The 19,369-nt window shown below is 54.5% G+C and overlaps 2 protein-coding genes and 1 long non-coding RNA gene across 12 annotated transcripts in view; 1 reads left to right on the forward strand and 2 right to left on the reverse strand.

Moving 5' to 3' along the window:
• Nucleotides 1-1,430, reverse strand: part of HAUS8 (HAUS augmin like complex subunit 8) — a 20,351-nt gene extending 18,921 nt beyond the window's left edge. Inside the window, 2 exon segments of the mRNA XM_040444849.1 lie at nucleotides 1,316-1,385; nucleotides 1,388-1,430. Coding sequence (XP_040300783.1) covers nucleotides 1,316-1,385; nucleotides 1,388-1,415 — 98 coding nt within the window. The 5' untranslated portion in view covers nucleotides 1,416-1,430.
• MYO9B (myosin IXB) overlaps nucleotides 20-19,369 on the forward strand; it is a 95,186-nt gene continuing 75,836 nt past the window's right edge. For 8 of the 9 annotated variants that reach the window (XM_040444844.1, XM_040444839.1, XM_040444842.1 and 5 more), the window contains exon 1: nucleotides 20-87. The gene's annotated coding sequence lies outside the window, so the exon portion shown is untranslated. Of the gene's footprint in view, nucleotides 88-13,246; nucleotides 13,371-19,369 lie in introns of those variants that run through there. The other variant, XM_040444840.1, reaches the window with a different exon arrangement.
• On the reverse strand, nucleotides 1,756-3,991 carry LOC121010965 (uncharacterized). Of its 2 annotated transcripts, none has more exons than XR_005781443.1 (3): nucleotides 3,887-3,991; nucleotides 3,134-3,254; nucleotides 1,756-1,889 (listed from the first exon to the last, which is right to left on the reverse strand). It is a non-coding gene; the product is annotated as an uncharacterized LOC121010965 (long non-coding RNA). The 2 variants fall into 2 exon arrangements; XR_005781442.1 differs by lacking the exon at nucleotides 3,887-3,991 and adding an exon at nucleotides 3,412-3,515.

Raw genomic sequence — 19,369 nt, forward strand, 5'->3', positions numbered from 1 at the left:
GCCCGACCAGTGGTGGGCGGTCGGTCGGGCGGGCGGCCGGGCGGGGACCCGGCCCGGGACCGGCGGCGCGCGGCGGCCGAGGCCAAGGTGAGTGGCGGCGGCCGCGGGTTGGGGGCTCGATCTCCAGGCTCGCATTGGCGGGCTGCCTTGGAGGATACGGAGCTGAGGATTAATGGGAGGAGGCGCGAAGGCAGGAGTCGAGGGAGCGGGAACGAGCTTGGGGGTCGTGAAGGGGTTGCTGGCGATGGGGTGGGAGCGGGATGGTTGAGGAGAAAGTTGATGGGAAGGGCCTGGTGAGGGAGTTTACGGGTGGGGAGGGAGCAGGTCTTGTGGCTTTGAGCAGCTTCTCTGGAGGACGTGGCTTTAGTGGTAGTTGGGGGGTCGCAGGAAACGGGGCTAGGAGCGGGGAGGCAAGGAGGCGGGGTTGAGAGGCCCAGGCTGGGGACGTGGGGCAAGGCCGGTGGGGGGACAGCTGAGATGTGATTGAGGGAAACGGTATAGGACGGCCTGGGACCGTCTGCCTTCGGTGGACGGGGTAGGGAATGGTTCCTGGGGGAGGGAGGCGCCTGGGATTCAGTGGGTGCTCAAATCCTGGAGGTCTGAACTCCCTGCTGTGGAGGCCGGCGGAATGGGGAGGGGGGAAATGGGGGATGGGAGAGGGGGAAAAAACTGTGGCACGAACTGAGGGCCAGTTGGGGTGGGGGGGATAGAGAGGAGAGGAAAGGACAAGAGTGGCCCTGTACAGACATTGGGGTGCAGCCCATATCATTTGGGGGGTCCCCTTTCTCTCTGGATTCTCCTATTTCCCGACTTCATCCCCAACCACTGGGTAACCGGAGCGAGTCCCAGTGCCCTCTAGGCTGGTGTTCTGGTATTTGGAAAACCACACCACTCTCCTAGGACAGGGCTGGCTGGAGCCCTGGGGTCCCAGGGAGCAAAGAAGGAGACTCCGGACCTCGTTGGGGGCCCGGAACTGGGTTTAGGGGGGAGGGAACGCGTGTGCTAAGCTGTCACCACCTCCTCGGAGTTGCATCCTTGGACTTAAATGGGTAAAACGACATACAGGAAATCTGTCCCCCGGCGGCGGCGGCGGCGGCGGCGGCGGCGGCTGAGCTCACAGCCGGGGAGAGGCAGGGCAGCCACGGCGGCAGCCAGCAGCAGCCAGCCCACATGCGCTCCCTCCTCTCCCTTCGCTCCCGGGCGCCCTGTAGGCTAGGGGACTTTAAAGGAAAGCCTCTCTCACTCACACCTCTTTGTCTGAGGTGGGAGCTGGTGGGGACGTTGTGTCTTGCAGGTGGAGGGTCCCAGCTCCCACCTTTCTGAGGTGTATTCTGGCCTTGGAGGCTCCAGTCTCTTAAGGCATCCAGGAGCAGCGGGGGGACCCCTTGGGCATCTGAGCTGGGAAGTTGTTTCATCGTCCAGTGGGCCGGCTCTGGCAAGGGCCTTGCACTGGGCGGTTTTAATCAGCATTAATTTCTCTTCTTTCCCAACTGTGGGGGATCCTTGTCCGGCATCTGCCAGAAGCGCTGGGGAGTCTGGGTTTATAGCTCATTCAGGAGGTGAATCTGGGTAGATGGAATGTAAAGAGGGCCACACAGAGATATCTGCTCCCTTTACTTCCAGAATGTTCTGGCCCTTATGGAAGGTAGCTTTTGGCCTTGCTTGGCCCAGGACACATTGTCAGAGCCCAAAGTCACGCCTTCTCCAGACATTTCAGTGTGGGCTTGCCCTGGCCAGGATGCCGCCCCCCCCCCAATGAACAGGACTGGAATCTTCTGGTTGCATGGCCCTGGTCGTTGTCTCCCTGGAGCACAGCCAGGCAGGCTTTCACGGAGGGTCCTGTGTCTGGGGTCCTGACCTTGGTCAAGTCTCTTTGTCTGTGTCTTCACCTGCAAAATGAATGGATTGGCCTCAATCAGCATTTCTCAACCTTAAAACCCAAGCCCTTTTCGATAACCTTCGTGTCTCTGGCATACAGCCCCCTCGTATTTTATGCAGTCCCTGACTTCAGTGATCCCAGTTTTGTTCAACTTTCCATTGTATGGTTTGTATCCAAAAGACGATCTTTTTACTGCTCCTTTATCTTCCACACAGAAAATTCCACAAATTCCACCTTTGCTTTTGCACGTTACACCTGCTCCCCGAGCTTCCACTGGATCTTTCTGGTTGGAAGTCGTCCCTGAGACCCTCTCTCAGTTCCAGGCCTCTGGCTCGGAGAAGAGGGCGGAGACTTGGGAATGTCCCCTTTCTGTTTGGCTGTGTGGTCTGTTTTCTGTCCCCAACAGGGGCTTGTTAACTTGCCACTTCCCTTTCCTTGTCTCCCCCCGCCCCCCCCCCCGCCAAAGTTGTGTCTTGGGTGAGCTTAGAGTTCAGTTAAGCCAGGGCTGATCCTTCCAGCACTGGGGGCTAGGCCCCAGGGACAGAGATGAGCCCTCATGCCCTGGAGGAGGGACATTCTAGTGTTCTCCCTCCCCGAGGAATGATGAAATTCAGAGTGCGTGGTCAGCGCAGCAACAGAGGTGGCGCAGGAAGTTGTGAAGACAGAATCAGGGATAAGCAGTGCAAGCTTTGGGGCTTGGGCGAGTTCTGGCAGGTTTCCTTGGAAGAAGTGGCAGGGTCCAAGCCAGGCCTTGAAGGATATGGAGGTGTTCAGTCCAGCCAGGAAGAGGGAATTGCATGAGCAGATCCCTGCACAGCTCCGCTCTTTATTGAGCATCTTCTGTGTCGGAAGCTTTTATACCCATCTCTTTTATTCTGCCAACCAGCTGTAAGCGGTCTGGGTTCCTCTTTTCTCAGTATGGAAACTGAAGCTCAGTTTCCATAGTGGCGACCTCAGAGATGGTCCCCTGGGCTTTCCAGAAACATGAAGGATCATTAGAAACCTCCAACTGGCAAAGACCAAATTGCTAGAGCATGTTTCTCAGCTGCAGCACCATTGACATTTGGGGCTGGGTTATTTTTTGCTGTGGAAGCCACGCCACGCATTACAGGGATAGCAAGCAGCATCCTTGGTCTCCACCCACTAGAGGTCAATAATACCCCTCAAGTTGTGCCCACCAGATGTGGCTGTGGGTTTCTTGGGGCTCAAGAACCACCGCTCTGGGGTGAAATCTGGTTATTGCCCCAGGCCTACCTTTGCCTCGGTGACTCTTCGGTGTTTGATCCGCTCCCAGGGAACGGCAGCCAAGGGCAGGCGTGGGGTAGAACGGCCAGCAGCTGAATTCTGCCATCTGGTCAGTTCTTAATCTAGAGTCCTGATAAAAAGGAGACACGGTTGGGAAAGGACTGAGGGGGAGTGAGGCAGCATGCCCCAAGAATGGACAGCAGAGGAGGACCAAGAGGTGAGCCAGGGCCATCTTCGCTCACTGGGACAGCAGATGCCATTGTCTTTCTCTTTGTCTTACAACTGACCTGGATTTCTGCAGGAACCGTCCCTCATCTCAGAACGAACTACTGGTTTTCTTCCGAGATTAGAGGTATTAGATTCTCTTCTCGAGAGCTACTTTGGAGGTGGCCCCAGATCAGCATGGCTCTTGGCCCCAGACGCTGGAACGTCCTCAAGCACAGACTGTCTAGCTTTTGCTCTTTGTGCATCCTTCTCTGCTTGTTCCCCAGCCATGCCATAGCTGCTTTAACTCCACGGGAGGAAACAGCACGTTCTGGGGCCGCCCGACCCCTTCTGAACATTGCCCTCCCCCACCAGTCCCCATCCACCAGCCCTTTGTGTGCCCAGCATCCCTGACCAACTGTGCCAGGCAGCCCCTGCTCGGCCTCCCCGCAGAGCAAGACAGGCCCTTCTCTCTGCCCTCCTCCGGACGGACAGCATAGCAGAACAAAGGGCTCTGTCTGAGCACCACCGGGTCCCCGACGGGCCCTGTCACTCTACCTCTTTTCAGTTTGGCCCAGAAGGGGCCTCGGCGATTAGGCACGTCTCAGAGACACAGCCGATGAGTTTGGGTTCTACTCATTTCCTCGTCGAGACTTTCTGAGCCCGTGGCTGATGATAAATAAAGTAGTGATTCAAGGGTTCGGCCTGCGGGTTAGTCGGAGCAATGAATGAGCTGTCCAGGTCTGACTCATTCGTTTATACCCTGCTCTGCCCTGCTTCAGCAGGGTTGCATGTGTGAGAGGGGACCCAGCTACAGGCATTTCATTTCTGTCTCTGCTGGGTGTACGAATCTCCCGGGGCCACTGTGACAAAGAACCACAGACCAGGCTGCTCAAGCAACAGAAATGCATTGTCTCACAGATCTGGAAGCTAGAAGCCCAAGATCAAGGTGTTGGCACTGTTGGTTTCTTCCTTCTGTGTCTGTGTCCTAATCTCCTCTTGTCAGGACAGGAGTCCTGTTGGATCAGGCCCACCCTAATAACTTCATTTTAACTTAACCATCTCTTTATTATTTTTTTTTTTTCAACGTTTATTTATTTTTGGGACAGAGAGAGACAGAGCATGAACGGGGGAGGGGCAGAGAGAGAGGGAGACACAGAATTGGAAACAGGCTCCAGGCTCCGAGCCATCAGCCCAGAGCCCGACGCGGGGCTCGAACTCACGGACCGCGAGATCGTGACCTGGCTGAAGTCGGACGCTTAACCGACTGCGCCACCCAGGCGCCCCTTAACCATCTCTTTAAAGACTCTATCTCCGACTCCAGTCGCGTTCTGGAGCACTGGGGAGTAGGGCTTCAACATGAGGAATTGGGGTGCGGAGGTGGGTGGGACCCACTTCAGCCCGTAACACTGGGTAAGGGACAAATTTCGTCTTTATTTAGTGAAGCAATTTTGGACGAACAATCACACCGGTAGAGTTCATCTTGTTGCGTCTCACTCATTTAAAGAAACGTTTTAAGGGAGGTGGCCAAGTTGGCCACATCAAGTTTGGAAGCGTCCCATTAGGAATCTTCCAGATCTCGCACACGTCCTTACGTTTGGGGTGACAGTAGACAGACAAGGACCCGGCTCGGGAAGAGCGGATCTCGTGGGACTTTACCAGGGGTGTGTTTAGAACCAGGCCTGGGAGACTGTGTGTGCCCACCTGGGGGCTGATGAAGATTTGTGATCGGGGGCGTATGGAGGTCTCTGGCCTCAGTGTTGCTACGGTCACAGGAGGGGGATCTAAGAGCGACTCTGTTAATGAACCAAAATGACTTTGGGACCAGCCGCTGCCATAGCTGATTTGACAAAAGTTTCCAGAAGATCTGAAAATCATTCAGCAAAAAGGGTTAACGAGGCAGGTGCAGAGCTGGCTTTCAGGGTTACCGTGAGAGCAGAACAGCCCTCGCCTCTTTCCCCCGAGTGCAGATGTCAGGAGTCATGCCCGCGGAGAGGCGCCCAGCACCCGGCGAGCTTGTGACCCGGTCAGGGCTTGTTGGCGGAGGAAGAGGGACACACGAGAGCTTCCCCCAGCAAGCCCTGGCAAAGGTCGTCTCCCTCGGAGGCCGATGCCACCGCATCCTTGCAAGTGTAGTCAGAGCAGTGCGTCAGCGGCAGGCCCGCTGGGGCTTTGCCCCGGTCCTCCTGCTCATCTCTCTGAGCATCTCCATCCCGTCCTAGGATGGGTGGAACAGAGGGAGTGGAGGGGTGACATTTGAGATGTCGCTTCTCAGGTTTCTGGGATGCACCTGGGGCTTTCATTTCCTGGTGAGCAGGGTCTCCGGCCACTGCTGGGGAAGATCCCTGGGATCCTCGCCTATACGTGGAGATGCTACTTATCAGGAGCTAGTGGGAGAACAGGTGGCACAAAAAAAGGGCAAGAGGCGAGCCCAGCCCGTAGGCCCTTGGGAAGCCCGTGTCTCCCCTAGGTGGTCCCCGAGGAGTCTGCCTGTTGGCTTAGCAGGGAGCCAAGATGAAGGCACGGAAGCTAAGGGATGGGGTGTCAGGTAGAGAAAGGAGCCTGAACTGGCTGGGGCAGGTGTCCGTAGGCCCCCGCAGCTGGTGTGGTCCCCCGACAAGGCCGGCTCGCTCTCGCTCCCTCGTTCTGAATATTGTGCAGTAGGTGAACTTGGGCTTGGAATCTTGCTGATGTCTGCTGTGCCTGGGAGGCCCTGGGGACACCCCAAAGCGTGTGAACTTTGCTCTTATTTAAAGCACAGTTTCTCAGCCTCGGTATTGGGGACACCTGAGCTGGGTCCTTCTCTGTGGTGGGGACTGTCCCGTGCGTGTTGAACAGCATCCCTGGTCTGTCCACCCACTGGATGCGGAGCAACCCTCCCACCCCCCGAGTCTTGATAAGCTAAAATGTTTCCACATACTGCCAGGTGTCCCCTCAGAGAAAAGTCAACCCCAGAATGAGAACCATTGGTTTAGGGGTTCTGTGGAGTCTAGGAGACTTCACGTCCTGTCATTATGTTACTAGGGGCGCCTGGGTGGCTCAGTCGGTTAAGCATCTACTCTTGATTTCGCCTCAGGTCGTGATCTCACGTTTCGCGAGTTTGAGGCCCACATCTTGGGATTTGTCTCCCTCTCTCTCTGCCCCTCCCTGGCTCACTCTCTATCTCTCTCTCTCTCTCTCTCTCTCTCTCTCTCAAAAAAAAAAATTAACACATTAATTAACTTCAGTTAATTAATAGAGGTCCTAGGATGCTGCGTTCATGTCAATGCACCAAGTGGGGAGGGAGAGAGGAGGTATCTCACAGACGCCAGGAGGGAATCTGGCCCCGTTGTTGCCATGGTCACGGGAGGGGGATCTAAAAACGACTCTGTTGCTGAACCAAAATGACTTTGGGACCAGCCTGTTGCCATAGATAATTGGACAAAAAAAGTTTCTGGAAGATCTGAAAATCATTCAGCAAAAAGCGATCCTTAGGAGGGATCACCCTGGCTTGTACCATCTAAGTCCCCGGAATTTATTCTGGTGTGTCTATGAGTTAGGGACGTAAATCAATATTTTTTTCCAACTGATGAACACAGTGTTTCTTGACCTCAGCACTGCTGACATGTAGGGCCGGGTCATTCTCGGTGGTGGGGACTGTTCTGTGCCTTGTAGGGTACCGGGCAGCATCCCTGGTCTCTCTCTACCCCCCTGGATGCCAGTAACTCCCCCTTCCCCGGGTGGGAACAATCACAAAGGTATGTCTCCTGTCATTGCCAGATGTCCCCCGGGGCCACCGTTGGCCTGGGAGAGAGGAGGGTCTGAAAGAATGCTGAGCTCCAGGGCAAGAAGAGGTGGCTGAGACACTGTGTGTCAAACCTGTGACTGGCCCATGGGGACACCTTTGCCCCTGCCCTGTGGTGATGCGTAGATAGGCTGGGAGGGGAGCCAGGTGGGGGCTGTCACCAAAGATGCTGACAAGGCAAAACCCTGGGCTGTGGGCTGCCTGGGACATCTCACTGGGTCCAGAAGTGTAACCAGGATCATCACGGCAGAAACTGGGCCAGGGGATGGACTTTGTGACCAGGAGGAGCCCTTGCCCAGATGAAGGCCACGAGGCCCTGGGTCACAGGTGGAGGAGAGGAGGCGACTCTGGAGGCTGCCCGCCCTGCGGCCACACACAGGGAGGGGCCAGTGTGGTTGGTGATCAGTAACGAAGCCAGTTGCACGGGAACAGAAAACAAGGATGGGGCTCGAGGGTCTTGTTGGCAGGATAGAGGATCCGTGGTCTCCTCTCGGGTGGGAATGTTCTGAAGCGGATGGGGTGGTGATGGCAGGCCTCTGACCATAGTACAGACTGCTGTCCCAGGCGCTCCCAAGGCGTGAGCCGCATGATCTGTGGATTCTACGCCAGTAAGTCATGTTCAAAGGAAGAGTTTTATCAGAACAAAATGCCATTTTGAAGCGAAAACCAGTGGGCTGCCGGAAGGATCGAGTCGAAGGGGGTGTGTCGTTGAAGAAACCAGACCCAAGCGGGGCTCCTGGTGGCAGGCGATGTGGATTTTGAGGGGACAACAACAGCTCGTCTGAGTCTTTGGAGAGGTTAAGTGAGGAGCTGCTTTGTTCCAGGTTCCCGGAGGCTAATGGCTCTGTGGGCCACCAGTGGGGCAGGACTTGCTCCCCAGGCAGAGTGTCCCCACTGCGACAGGGGGCTCCACAGGAACTTGGCCCTGAGGCGGGGGATTCCCACGGGCCCAGGTGGCTGACCCGTACGGGGCACTTAGGCCAAGGAGTGGGCCCACTCTGTCCCTTGTGAGGGGCTGGCACAGAAGCCCTTTGAGCCCCGCCTGAGGTCCGTGAGGATCCAGACTGCCTTTAAGACCAGAGTGGGGCAGGGTGCGGCCCCTCCTTTTCCAGGGGCCTCTCAGCCAAGGTCTCAAGCAGGGCTTTTGTGTGTTTCTGCCTGGGCATAGCGGCAGGGGGACTGTGTGATTTGGAGAGGGACCCCCAAAGGGGTCTCTTCGGCCCATCTCAACCTTCTTCCCTGGGAGCCTTCCGAGTCTCCATTTAGGGAGCCCACTGGTCACCAGGGAAGGATCTGAAGCGCGGGTCCCCACAGGACCTTGAAAGCCTGTCTTACTTCCCCCTGTAACCGGAACTGTCCTGTGTCAGGCTATGGCCCGACCACAGCCACCAGCAATCCCCTCCCTCCTAGCCCCAGACACCTGCTGGAGCTGTGGACCAACAACAACCCCCCCGCCGCCGCCCCCATCCCACAGTCCACCTGCCACATACAGCCTAGCTGACCCCTTCCAGATGTCACTCTTGTCCTGGTTCTCACCGCTTCCAGCCAGCCAGGCTCCCCATCAGACTTGCATGAAAATTGAAACTCCATCCGTCCTGTCCCACGTTCGCAAAGCCCTGCGGGATCTGACCTTCCTGACCTCGGCCCTTCCCCCTCCAGCCTCAGCCCTGCTGGCCACACTGGTCTCCTTGTTCTGAGACCAGCCCCAGCTGCCCCTGCCCTTGGCGCTCACCGCCCTCGCCTAGGCGGCCCTCCCCAGGAGCTCAGTCCCTGTGCCCCCTCCCACTGCACAGGCATCAGCAACCATCTCCGATGAGTGCTTCTCTGCCTCCTGGTTCATCCAGGATGACCACCCTGCCCTAGTCAGTTTCTGTCCCCATGGCCGCACTGCTGACGTCCGGGGGCCGGATCATTCTTCATGGTGGGGGCCATCCTGTACACGGTAGGATGTTGAGCTGCATCCCTGGCCTCCATCCACCACATGCCCTGGTACCTCCCCCCTCCCCCAGTGGTGGCGACCAAAACGTCTCCAGCCTCCAATCGGAGACGCACGTGTCCGCTGGGGCAGCGCAGCATTGCCCTTGGGTGAGAACCACTGGTGTAATACCACGCGGGATTTTTCCTTTCCCGAGAGCTGTCCCTGTTGGAAATGCCTCTTTGCTCATAGGTTGGTTTGTCATCAGCCTCCCTAAAGGCCAGATCCCTTTGGCCTCCTTCACCTCTGCATATCCACATCTGGAGAAACACTTGTTGACGAGCGGGACATTGGAAAAAGACAACCTGTTCTTTTTCAGAGGGGGTGGGAGAGGTAGTCACAGACCCCAGGGAGACCAAACAGCCTGTGTCAGCCCCGAGGGCAGCTGAACCAATAGAATAGAGCATGCTGCCCCAGCATATGCCCGAGGGAGGGGCTCTCTCCAGGGCTCAGACCGGTTGGTCCAGACTGGAAGGTTGGAGCACAGGACTTAGGGAAGAAAGGGACAGTTGTGAGAGAGCATTTGGGATGGGCTTCTGGGGGGGGGGGCGGGGGAGGGGGTATTCAGAGCAGACGGAAGAAAGGCAGTGGTCCTTCTGGATCAGCGCCTTGCTTGGAGCATCTGGTATCTTCTGCCCTGGGCACCTGGATTCGTGTTCTGGGGCTGCGGTAAAGTGTGGTCTGAGGTACCACAAACCCAGTGGCTTAAAGAATAGAAATGTATTCTCTTGGGCTCCCTGGGTGGCTCAGTCAGTTAAACGTCTGACTTCGGCTCAGGTCATGATCTCACAGTTCGAGGGTTCGAGCCCCGTGTTGAGCTCTGTGCTGACAGCTCAGAGCCTGGAGCCTACTTCAGCTTCTGTGTCTCCCTCTCTCTCTGCCTCTCTCCCACTTGTGCTCCGTCTCTCAAAAATGAATAAACATTAAAAAAAAATTAATGGGGTGCGTGGGTGGCCCAGTCAGTTAAGCATCCTACTTCGGCTTAGGTCATGATCTCACGTTCGTGGGTTCGAGCCCTGCGTTGGGCTCTGTGCTGACAGCTCAGAGCCTGCAGCCTGCTTCAGATTCTGAGTCACTCTCTCTCTGTTCTTCCCCTGCTTAGTCTCTGTCTCTCTCTCAAAAATAAATAAACAGTAAAAAAAATTGAGGAATTTATTCTCTTGAAGTTCTGGAGTCCAGAAGTCCAGAATCCAGACATCAGCGGGGACCTGCTTCCTCCAAAGGATCCAGAGGCCAGGGGGACAGGGGCATCCTTCCCTGCCTCTTCCAGCTTCTGGGAGCTTCCTGGCGTTCCTCGGCTTGTGGCCCCATCACGCCTACGTAAACCTTAAGCCATCCTCCAGCTCTGAGCCGCCGCACCTGAGAAACATGCTCAGTTTGTGCCTGTTTCTCAGCGTGTTCATCTTGAAGATAATTTCACGTGATCATCTCTTCTTAAAAAGCCTCCACAGGCTCCAGGAAGCGAGCATTGGAAAATGGAGGCGCCCAGAGTTGTTAAGTGGCGTTTCCTAAATGATCCTGCTGTAATGCTGGCCTCCTCCTTTTAGCTGGAGAGTGATTTCATCTGATAAACATGTGGCTGCAAATTATGGCCTTATATAAACGAAGCAGCTACACTACACTTTCTGGAGGCCCTGTCCGCCTTATTTTCCAGTAAATTCCCGAATTATTCGCCAAGCTGATAGGCAGAACCTTGCATTTTTGAGCACGGGGCCTTGAGAGCAGCTCATTCACATTTGTCCCACCCCCCCGGCCCCCAATCAGGGCCTGAGTTTTGGTTGTGTGCCACCCCCCCCGCCACTTTGCCTGCACCTCCTTCCTCCAAGAACACAAGAGAAAGGCCCTGAATTGAGGTCCACATCTTTTCACAGTGCAGAAAGTATACCCCGTGTGGTGTTTGCAAAGCCCTTTAATTTTCCACGGCTCGGGTTTTTCAGCAGGAATCTCTCTTAACTGTGGTAAAGTGCACATAACATGAGGATTCGCGTTAGCTGCTTCGAGTGGACATGTTGTGCAACCCCCACCTCTGTCTAGTTGTGGACCATTTCCGTCTCCCCCGGAAGGAAGCATCCCTCCCTTGGCCCCTGGCAACTGCCGCTCTGCCTTCTGCTGTCTCTATGGGTTTGCCTGTTCTGGACATTTCACGTAGATGGAATCTCACAACGTGTGGCCTTTTGTGTCTGGCTTCTTTCACTGAGCACGACGTTCGTAAGGCCCACCCACGTCGTAGTGCATGCCAGTGCTTGTTCCTGTTTGTGGCTGAGTAATATTCCACCGGGTGAATAGACCACATTTTATTTCTCCACTCATGCTTCGACGGGCATTTTGCTTCCACCATTTGGCTCTTCCAGAGGCCAGTTTTCTCACCTGGCAGCTCGATTTCCATCCGGTGATGAGGGCACATCTCTCCCGTGAAGGCCCGGGTAGACAGATCGAATCAGAGATGGGTCTCACTTCCCCCTTCTCACACTTGTGAGTGCTTCAGTGAGCGTCACCTGGAGGGTAGAACGGCGTTACGGTTCAGAGTAAGGGTGAACACGCAAGTTTTTGGGACCTGCTGCCCCCAGCATAGCTGCAGCCTGCGGTCGCCGGTTGGCTGAGCCGCCCCCCCCCCCCCCCCCACTCAGCCCCAGACGTACTTCCTTTCGTTCTGGGCACAGGCTGGAGATTCTTGGGGCACAGGTTTCATATCCACTTGTGACCGGGACCTTCAAGCCACAGTGTGACCAACTTCCAGATCTCAGGCTCCATTAAGACTCAATGAGGAAGGTGCGATCAGAAGCCAGAGAAAATGGCCTACCCCCTCCAAGAGAGATGTCATCATTTAAGAATGTCCCTTGGAGCTGTGTTCATCAAAACAATATGGCACCTCACAGGCATTGACAGCCCGGAAGCAGACCCACACATGTCAAACAATTCATATACTGTATTTAACAAACTAAAGAGACTCCCTAGTCAAGGGAGAGGATTCTTTAAGGAAAGAGATCATCTGGATCCCCGTTTCACCTCCCACACTATTCTGGGTTGACTTGTGTCCCCCACAAATTCATATCCACCTGGGACCTCTCAGACCTTGACCTCTCAGAACGTGACCTTGATGGGAAATAAGGTCTTGGCAGATATAATAAGTTAAAGGTTTCAGGATGAACTCATCTTGAATCCAGTAACCGGCATGTCTAGAAGAAGAGGAGAGGACGCAGAGACAGGAAAGGACCACGTGATGATGGATGAGGCGATCAGAGTGACGCACATACAAGCCAAGGAACGCTAAGAGTTGGCAGAAGCTGCTAGAAGCTGGGGGGGAAGCATGGGAAGGATTCTCCCTCAGAGCTTCCAGAAGGAGCCAGCCCTGCCTGCCAGCACCTTGATTTTGGACTCATCCAGAAACGTGAGACAATGAATTTCTGTTGTTTTAAACCATCTCGTCTGTAGTACTTTATCACAGCGGCCCTAGGAAAACTCCCACACCACCCAAATAATTTCCAGATGGATGAGAGTTTCAACGTAAAGAATAAGTCCAGGGAAGGAGAGGGGTACAGACAAAAAGTACGATTCCATGTTAATCAGACCTGGGAGAGGACGAGGCAACAGACATGAAAGAAATGACCCACAGATCCACTGCCTGGAAAATACAACATTTGTATCCCCAAAACACCGGAAGTGGAAGCCAAGTGCCCTTGACCCTGACAAACCATCAATACCCTTCCTATACAAAGAGCTGTTCCAAAGCAATGAGCAGGAGGAAAAAAAAAAAAAAAAAAACAACAAGCAAAATGGACAAAGGACGTGAGCAACTTAACAGAAACAGAAAAATAGTTGCTCACGACACAAAATTTTTTTTGAAGCCCCGCCTGACAGCCGAAGGAATGTCGATGACAAGATGCTCTTTTGTGCCCACTGATGCCTGTGGGTTGAGAAAAATATTAACACTTGGTGCCAGCGAGGAAGCTGTGAGGCAAGCACCCTCGTATTACCCCATACCCATACTCTCGCCTGGGTGAGGCTCTCGGGAAGTCGCTGGGGCGGAATGGATCGGATCGGGGGCCGTCGAAGCGAGAACGCAGAGCGAATCCGACCAGCGCGGTGTTGTAGGGGAAATGATACAGCACACGGAGGAACAAGGGAACTCTTGGTCTGTGCTTCTGTTGTTGGGGACACAGTGCACCCTGAGATTTTTGCCCTGAGAGCAGAGCCGTCCTAGAGCCGGTGGAGGGGCTCAAGAAGCCTTCTGACCTGAGGGGACAAGGACAGCCCCCCGGGGTGGGGGGAGCCCCTCATCTGAGGTACAGATGAGGGAAAGAGGGGGCAGGGTGCCTGGGAGCGGGTGGGTGGCTGGCCCTCCAGGCCTGTGGTGAAGGCGGGGCTGGTGTCTCGCAGGAAAACAGCCCAGGCCAGGAGAACTAGGCTTTCTGCTGGGGGTCAGGGGCTTTGGGCAGCGTGTCTCTGATTGGCCTGGAGAAGCCCTGCAAGGTTCTGGTTGGGTGGGCAGTGGCTGGAGTGTTTCCAGAAACCAACGGGTGGCCATGTTGAATCAGGCCCGATGACCAGGGACTCTGAGGGCTGGCCGTGGGGTGCCTTCGAGGGACTCTGTGCTGGGACACGCACACCTAGACCAGTGCTGCCAGGGGGTCCCTCCTGATTGGCTGGTGAGAAGAGGACAGTTCTGGGGACACGGTGACAGCAGTCAGGATGTGGTCAGGGAGGATGTGGGGGTGGTGGGGGGGGGGAGTAGGGAACAAGCCTTCGGGGGGTTGGGGCCCAGGAAAAGCCGGCTGTGGTGGGCGGGGGGTGGAGTGTGGCCCCTAGGAGCCACCGCCACAGCGTGGACCCCCCCCCGGGGGCAGCGCGTGGGCGGGGGGGTCCCCTGCACAAGAGCAGGTGCAGGTGATACCTCCATCCCCGGGGGCTGCAGAGCAAGCGAGCAGAACCAGGAGAAGCCAGTGGCCAGCCGATGTGACTGGTGGGAGCTCGGTGGCATCTGTGGGGAGAGGCACCGCGATTTTTACAGTGGGGGGCAGGGGGGGGATGGTGGCTTGAGGGACAGGTGGGAGTAGGAAGGGCTAGCTCCAAGTCACGTGGAAGTGAGGAGGCAACCAGGCTTTTCCCTAAGCTGGAAAAGGGTTTATTAGTGTCTTTGGTTTTCAGGCACATGAGCCATTTCAATGGGAGGGTCCTGCCCCAGATGACCGGGGAAGGGACGGGGGGGGGGAAGGAGAGCGCGGGCTCCTTGGGGAAAAGGGCCAGGTGAGGCCAGGCTGGACAGGGAGGGCCCCAAGACAGGTCCAAGGCAGAGGAGTTTCCCAGGACGTGGATGTGGTGGGCCTGCGTGGGGCAGGTGGACCCTGTGGGGACTCCTGCAAGGGGCCCCAGATGCTATCTGTCCCGTGCTCCCCTACTCTTTGGTTACCCCTCCCCTCCTTGCAGCCCTGGTGGTCAGCAGCTACCCTGAGCGAGTCTTATCTCCTTCCTCCTGGCCTGGAGGGGTGGAGCACACATCAGCTGGTCCTGTGACTGCCCGCATGGCCCCCAGTCTCTGAGCATGCGGTTGTCTTCTGCTCCCCACACCAAGGGGCCCAGGGCTACAAACATCCCCTGTGGGGCTGTGACGGCACCTGATGATTGACTGGCTCTGGAGGACAGGGGGTGGCACTGAGGGCAGCCGGCCATGCGGCCCTTAGCCCATTCTGGCTTTGACCAGACCCTCTCCAGGGCAGGGCAGGGAGGCCTCGTGAGCAAGAGCGAGGTGACATCGGCAGGCTCTGATGCCTCCTCACCTAGGTCAGTGTCTGCTGGGAGGAGAAAGCAGGTGCATCCGTGTGACCTTCCCACCACCCACATCCCTGCACTTGGACGTGAGACAGTCTAGAGCCCCGAGTCCGTGAGCCGGACCCCCCCCCACCCAGAGTTGTGGCACACATCAGCTGTGTCTGCACAAGTGCCAGAAGAGGCCAGCTCTGTGCGTGTGTGTGTGTGCGCGCGCACGTGTTTGCGTTAAGGTGCCGTGTGTGTGTGTGTGTGTGTGTGTGTGTGTGTGTGTGTGTATGTGTGTAGGAGTGTTCGTATGAAACTGCACGCAGGTGTGTCCGTGCTTGTGCATGTGCTTTGGTGTGTGTGTGCATGCTTGTGGGTGTGTCTGTATGGAAGAGTGTGCCTGCCCACGTGTGTCCGTGTCTGCGCGTGTTGTGTGCTCATGAGCACGTGTGTGCGTTCGCGTGGCTGCGATTAAGGTGCACATCCGCGACCTGGAAGCTCCTACACTCTCCACCTCCCGCAGCGGGCGCGGTGCTGCCTGTAAATGTCCTGCAGTCGGGGGACAGCCAGGAAGGCAGCTGGCACTCTGAACACCTGACACAGGTTCCCTACCCCTTGCCCACTGTGGCATCCGAGGAACTCCGTGACGGAGCTCACGGGTTGGACATTTTGGAAAGAAAGCAAGAAGTTTTGAAAAGATGCTTTCCTGGGGGACTGGGTTCCTTTGTAATGCATGTAATTTTTAGAGCGTTATTGGGGCCCCTGGGTGGCTCTCGGTTAAGCGCCCAACTCAGTCTTGGCTCAGGCCATGATCTCACAGTTTGTGAGTTCAAGCCCCGAGTCGGGCTCCAACCTGACACTGTGGAGCCTGCTTGGGATTCTCTCTCCCTCTGCCCCTCCCCCACTCTCTGTCCAAATAAATAAACTTAAATAATAATATATATATTTTTAATTTTTTTAATGTTTATTTTTGAGAGAGAGAGACAGAGCATGAGCTAGGGTGGGGCAGAGAGGAAGAGAGAGACAGAATCTGAAGCAGGCTGCAGGCTCTGAGCTGTCAGCACAGAGCCCGACGTGGAGCTCGAACCCACGGACTGTGAGATCATGACCTGGGCCGAAGTCGGACACCTAACCGACTGAGCCAGCCAGGGGCCGCAACAATATGTGTATTTTAAAGAGAGCTTTATTAACTGCAGCCGATGTACTGTAAACTACACTTCTTTAAAGCGTGCAATTTGGGGAGTTGTGGCACATGTAAACACTCATGAGCCCACCACCACAACCAAGATAGTAAACACATTCATCACCCCAAAAGTCTCCCTGGGCTCCTTTGTCGTCCCAACCTGCACCCCCCCCCCCCCCCCCCCGCAAGCAGCCACTGATCCACTTTCTGTCTCTATAGTCTGCGTTTTCGAGAATTATATATATGTGGAATCATACTGTATACACTCTTTTTACAACTGTATTGAATTTACAGGCGCCTGACTGGCTCAGTCAGAAGAACGTACGACTCTTGATCTCGGGGTTGTGAGTTTGAGCCCCACGTTGGCTGTAGAGATTAAAGATAAATAACCTTAAAAAAAAAAACCTTTACAGAGGTGAAATTCACATAACGTAGAATTCACCATTTTGAAGTGTACAATTCAGTGGTGGTTAGTGTATCGTCAGTGTTGTGCAACTTTCACCTCTGTCTGGCTGCCGAACAATTTCATTCCCTAAAAGGAAACCCCCTCCCCTTTAGCAGTCACTTCCTCTTCCCTCCACCTGTCTGCCTCCGGCCTCTGGCAACCACCGATCTGCTTCCTGCCTCGATGGATTTGCTGCTCTGGATGTTTCATTTAAATGGGCTCATACAAAAAAAATAAAATAAAAATAATAAATGGGATCATACACTGTGCAGCCTTTCGTGTCTGGCTTCTTTCAACAGTGTTTTCAAGGCTCATCCATATCATGGCATATATCAGGGCTTCGTTCCTTTTTATGGCTTAGTAGTATTCCCCTGTGTGGATGGACCACATTCTGTTCACTCATCAGCTGTTGGACCCTTGGGTCGTTTCCACCTTTCGGCTCTTGTGAATCGTGCTGCTGTGAACATGCGTGTACGAGCATTTCTTTGAACACCTACTTTTCAGTTCTTTCAGGTCTGTACCTAGGAGCGGAACTGTTGGGTCTGTGTGTATTTTTTTGGGTTGTCTTCTTTCTTTCTCTCAGCACACAGATCCTGAGATTGTTCCGTGTTGTTCCATGCTGTTCTGAGGATTAGAGGTTGGTCCCGCCTCGTGGCCGAGTAGCGTTGCATTGTGCGGCCGGTTTGTTCATCCATTCGCTGGTCGATAAACTTTCGGGTTGTTTCCAGTTTGGAGCTCTTAGAAACGATGCCACAAAGCACATTCGTGTCCAGTCCCTCTAGGGGAATCTGCTTCATTTCTCTTGAGTGACTGCTAGGAGGGGAACTGCTGGGTCACATGCTAGTTGTATAACTAACTTCTAAAGAAATTGCCGAGTGAGGTCCAAACTAGATGGGCCACGTAATCTAATACAGTCTCTGCAGTATACTGTGGCTGTTTGAAGACCCTTAGCAATGTCGGTATCTATTTATCTGCTAACCCTGCATAAATGCATCAATCCCAGGGAGATGCTCAGAGTTACGCATAAAGATGTGTGTCCAAGAAATCAGAAACCAGCTGCCCGTTGGTAACAGAAGGATCACACGCTTCACAATTTCTCTGTGTACAGCGACATCATTAAAAATCATGTTGCAGGCGCCTGGGTGGCTCAGTTGGTTGAGCATCCGACTCTTCATTTTGGCTCAGGTGAGGTTCCCAGGGTTGTGGGATCAAACCCTGTGGCAGGCTCTGCGGTGAGCGTAGGGTCTGCTTAAGGTTCTCTCTCTCTCTCTCTCTCTCTCTCTCTCTCTGTCCTTCCCCTGCTCGCTCGCTCTCTCTCAAATTAAAAAAAAAAAAATCATGTTTCAAGGTGTATTTTATGACACGGAGAAACGTTCACAGGTACCTACATACCGCATAAAGAACAATCCAGGTTTTGTTAGCGTACGTGTGACATTTGTTAAACTGGGAGAAAATTTCAGCAAAGTTACTTAATTTTGGAGAAAGTTTGAAAAAATAAATATTCCCGCCTCCCCCCACCCCGGACCTTCCTACCTGTTGCCACTAGCTACAGCTGGCCACGTGGACTATTGTAACAGCTTCGTAAGGTATAGTTTTGTTTAGCCTCTCCTTCCCCTGCCCTGCCCACATGCTGCAGGACTTGGTTTCCCAGAGTCCGAATCATCTCAGCCTCCAGCGGGCCCTCAAGCTCAGGGTGCTGAGTCACGCTTCCTTCTAGGATACAGGTCAGCAAACTTTTTCTTTTCTATTTGTTGTTGTTGTTGTTGTTGTTTTCAGTTACCTTTTTCTGTAAAGGACTGGAAAATAAGTATGTTTGGCTTTCCAGGCCTCAAGGTTACAGGCTTTCACAACTATTCAGTTCGATTGTTAACAACAAAAGCGACTGTAGATGATGTGTAAACGAATGCACTACATTCCAATGAAACTTTATTTCCAAAAACAAGGGGCGGGCCTTCCATACCCTTCTCCCTCTTTTTGCCTTCCTGTCGAACGAACTCCTCTTCATCCTTCAGAACCCCTCTTAGATGTTGCCACTCCGCTAAAGCCTTCTCTGGCTCTCGAGGATAGTAACTTCTTGCTGGCGTGGCTGATGCACTCACATTTGTTTGCCTACCAGCTGCTCCTGCTGGGCTTTGAACCAAGGTCTGGTTCATCTTTGTATCCTCAGCTATGCTTACGTGGCACACACCGAGCCCACACATGACCCATGCTGCGTGCGTGCCTCTCGCTCCAAGACACAAAGTGAACTGTTGCCAGTGTTGGCTGCGTGGTCTCTTTTTCCTGCGATGTCTGAAGAAGCAAATGAGGTTTCGTTTTGTTTTTTAAATAAACTTTTTCTATTGGAGTTATTTTAGATCTACGGAAAAGTTGCAGAGACAGTACAAGAGCCCCCTATGCCCCTCCCCCAGCTTCCCCAAATGTAAATATCTTACCTTATCGGGGCGTGTTTATACAACTAAGAAATGGACGTTGGTACACGGCTTTTAACCAACCTCCTGATGTTATGTGGATGTCACCAGTCCTTCCATTCATGTCCTCTGTCTGGTTGAGGACCCCGTCCAGGGAACCCACTGCACGTGGTTGCCACATGTCCCCAGTCTCCTCCTGTCTGGTTGGTTCCTCCGTCTTTCTGTGTTGCTTAAGACCTCGGCAGTCTTGGGGAAGACTGGCCAGGTGGCCAGTAGGATGCCCCTGATCTTCCTAGGTGTGTCTGATGGTACTGTCATGATTAGAGTGAGGTGGTGGGTTCTAGAAGCAAATGCAGTCTGAGCAGTTCTCTCAAATGAGTTTTGGGGGGCTCTCCCCACCTTAGTCCTCCTCCGTGGGGTTTCGGAATCTCTAGGTTTGGGGGCAGGTTCAGTCTTGCTCAACCCAACGTGCCTCTTGCTGCCCCTCATGTGTTT

This window comes from Herpailurus yagouaroundi, unplaced genomic scaffold (assembly GCF_014898765.1).
Source record: "Herpailurus yagouaroundi ecotype Mexico unplaced genomic scaffold, PumYag 193, whole genome shotgun sequence".
Taxonomy (NCBI): Eukaryota; Metazoa; Chordata; class Mammalia; order Carnivora; family Felidae; genus Herpailurus; species Herpailurus yagouaroundi.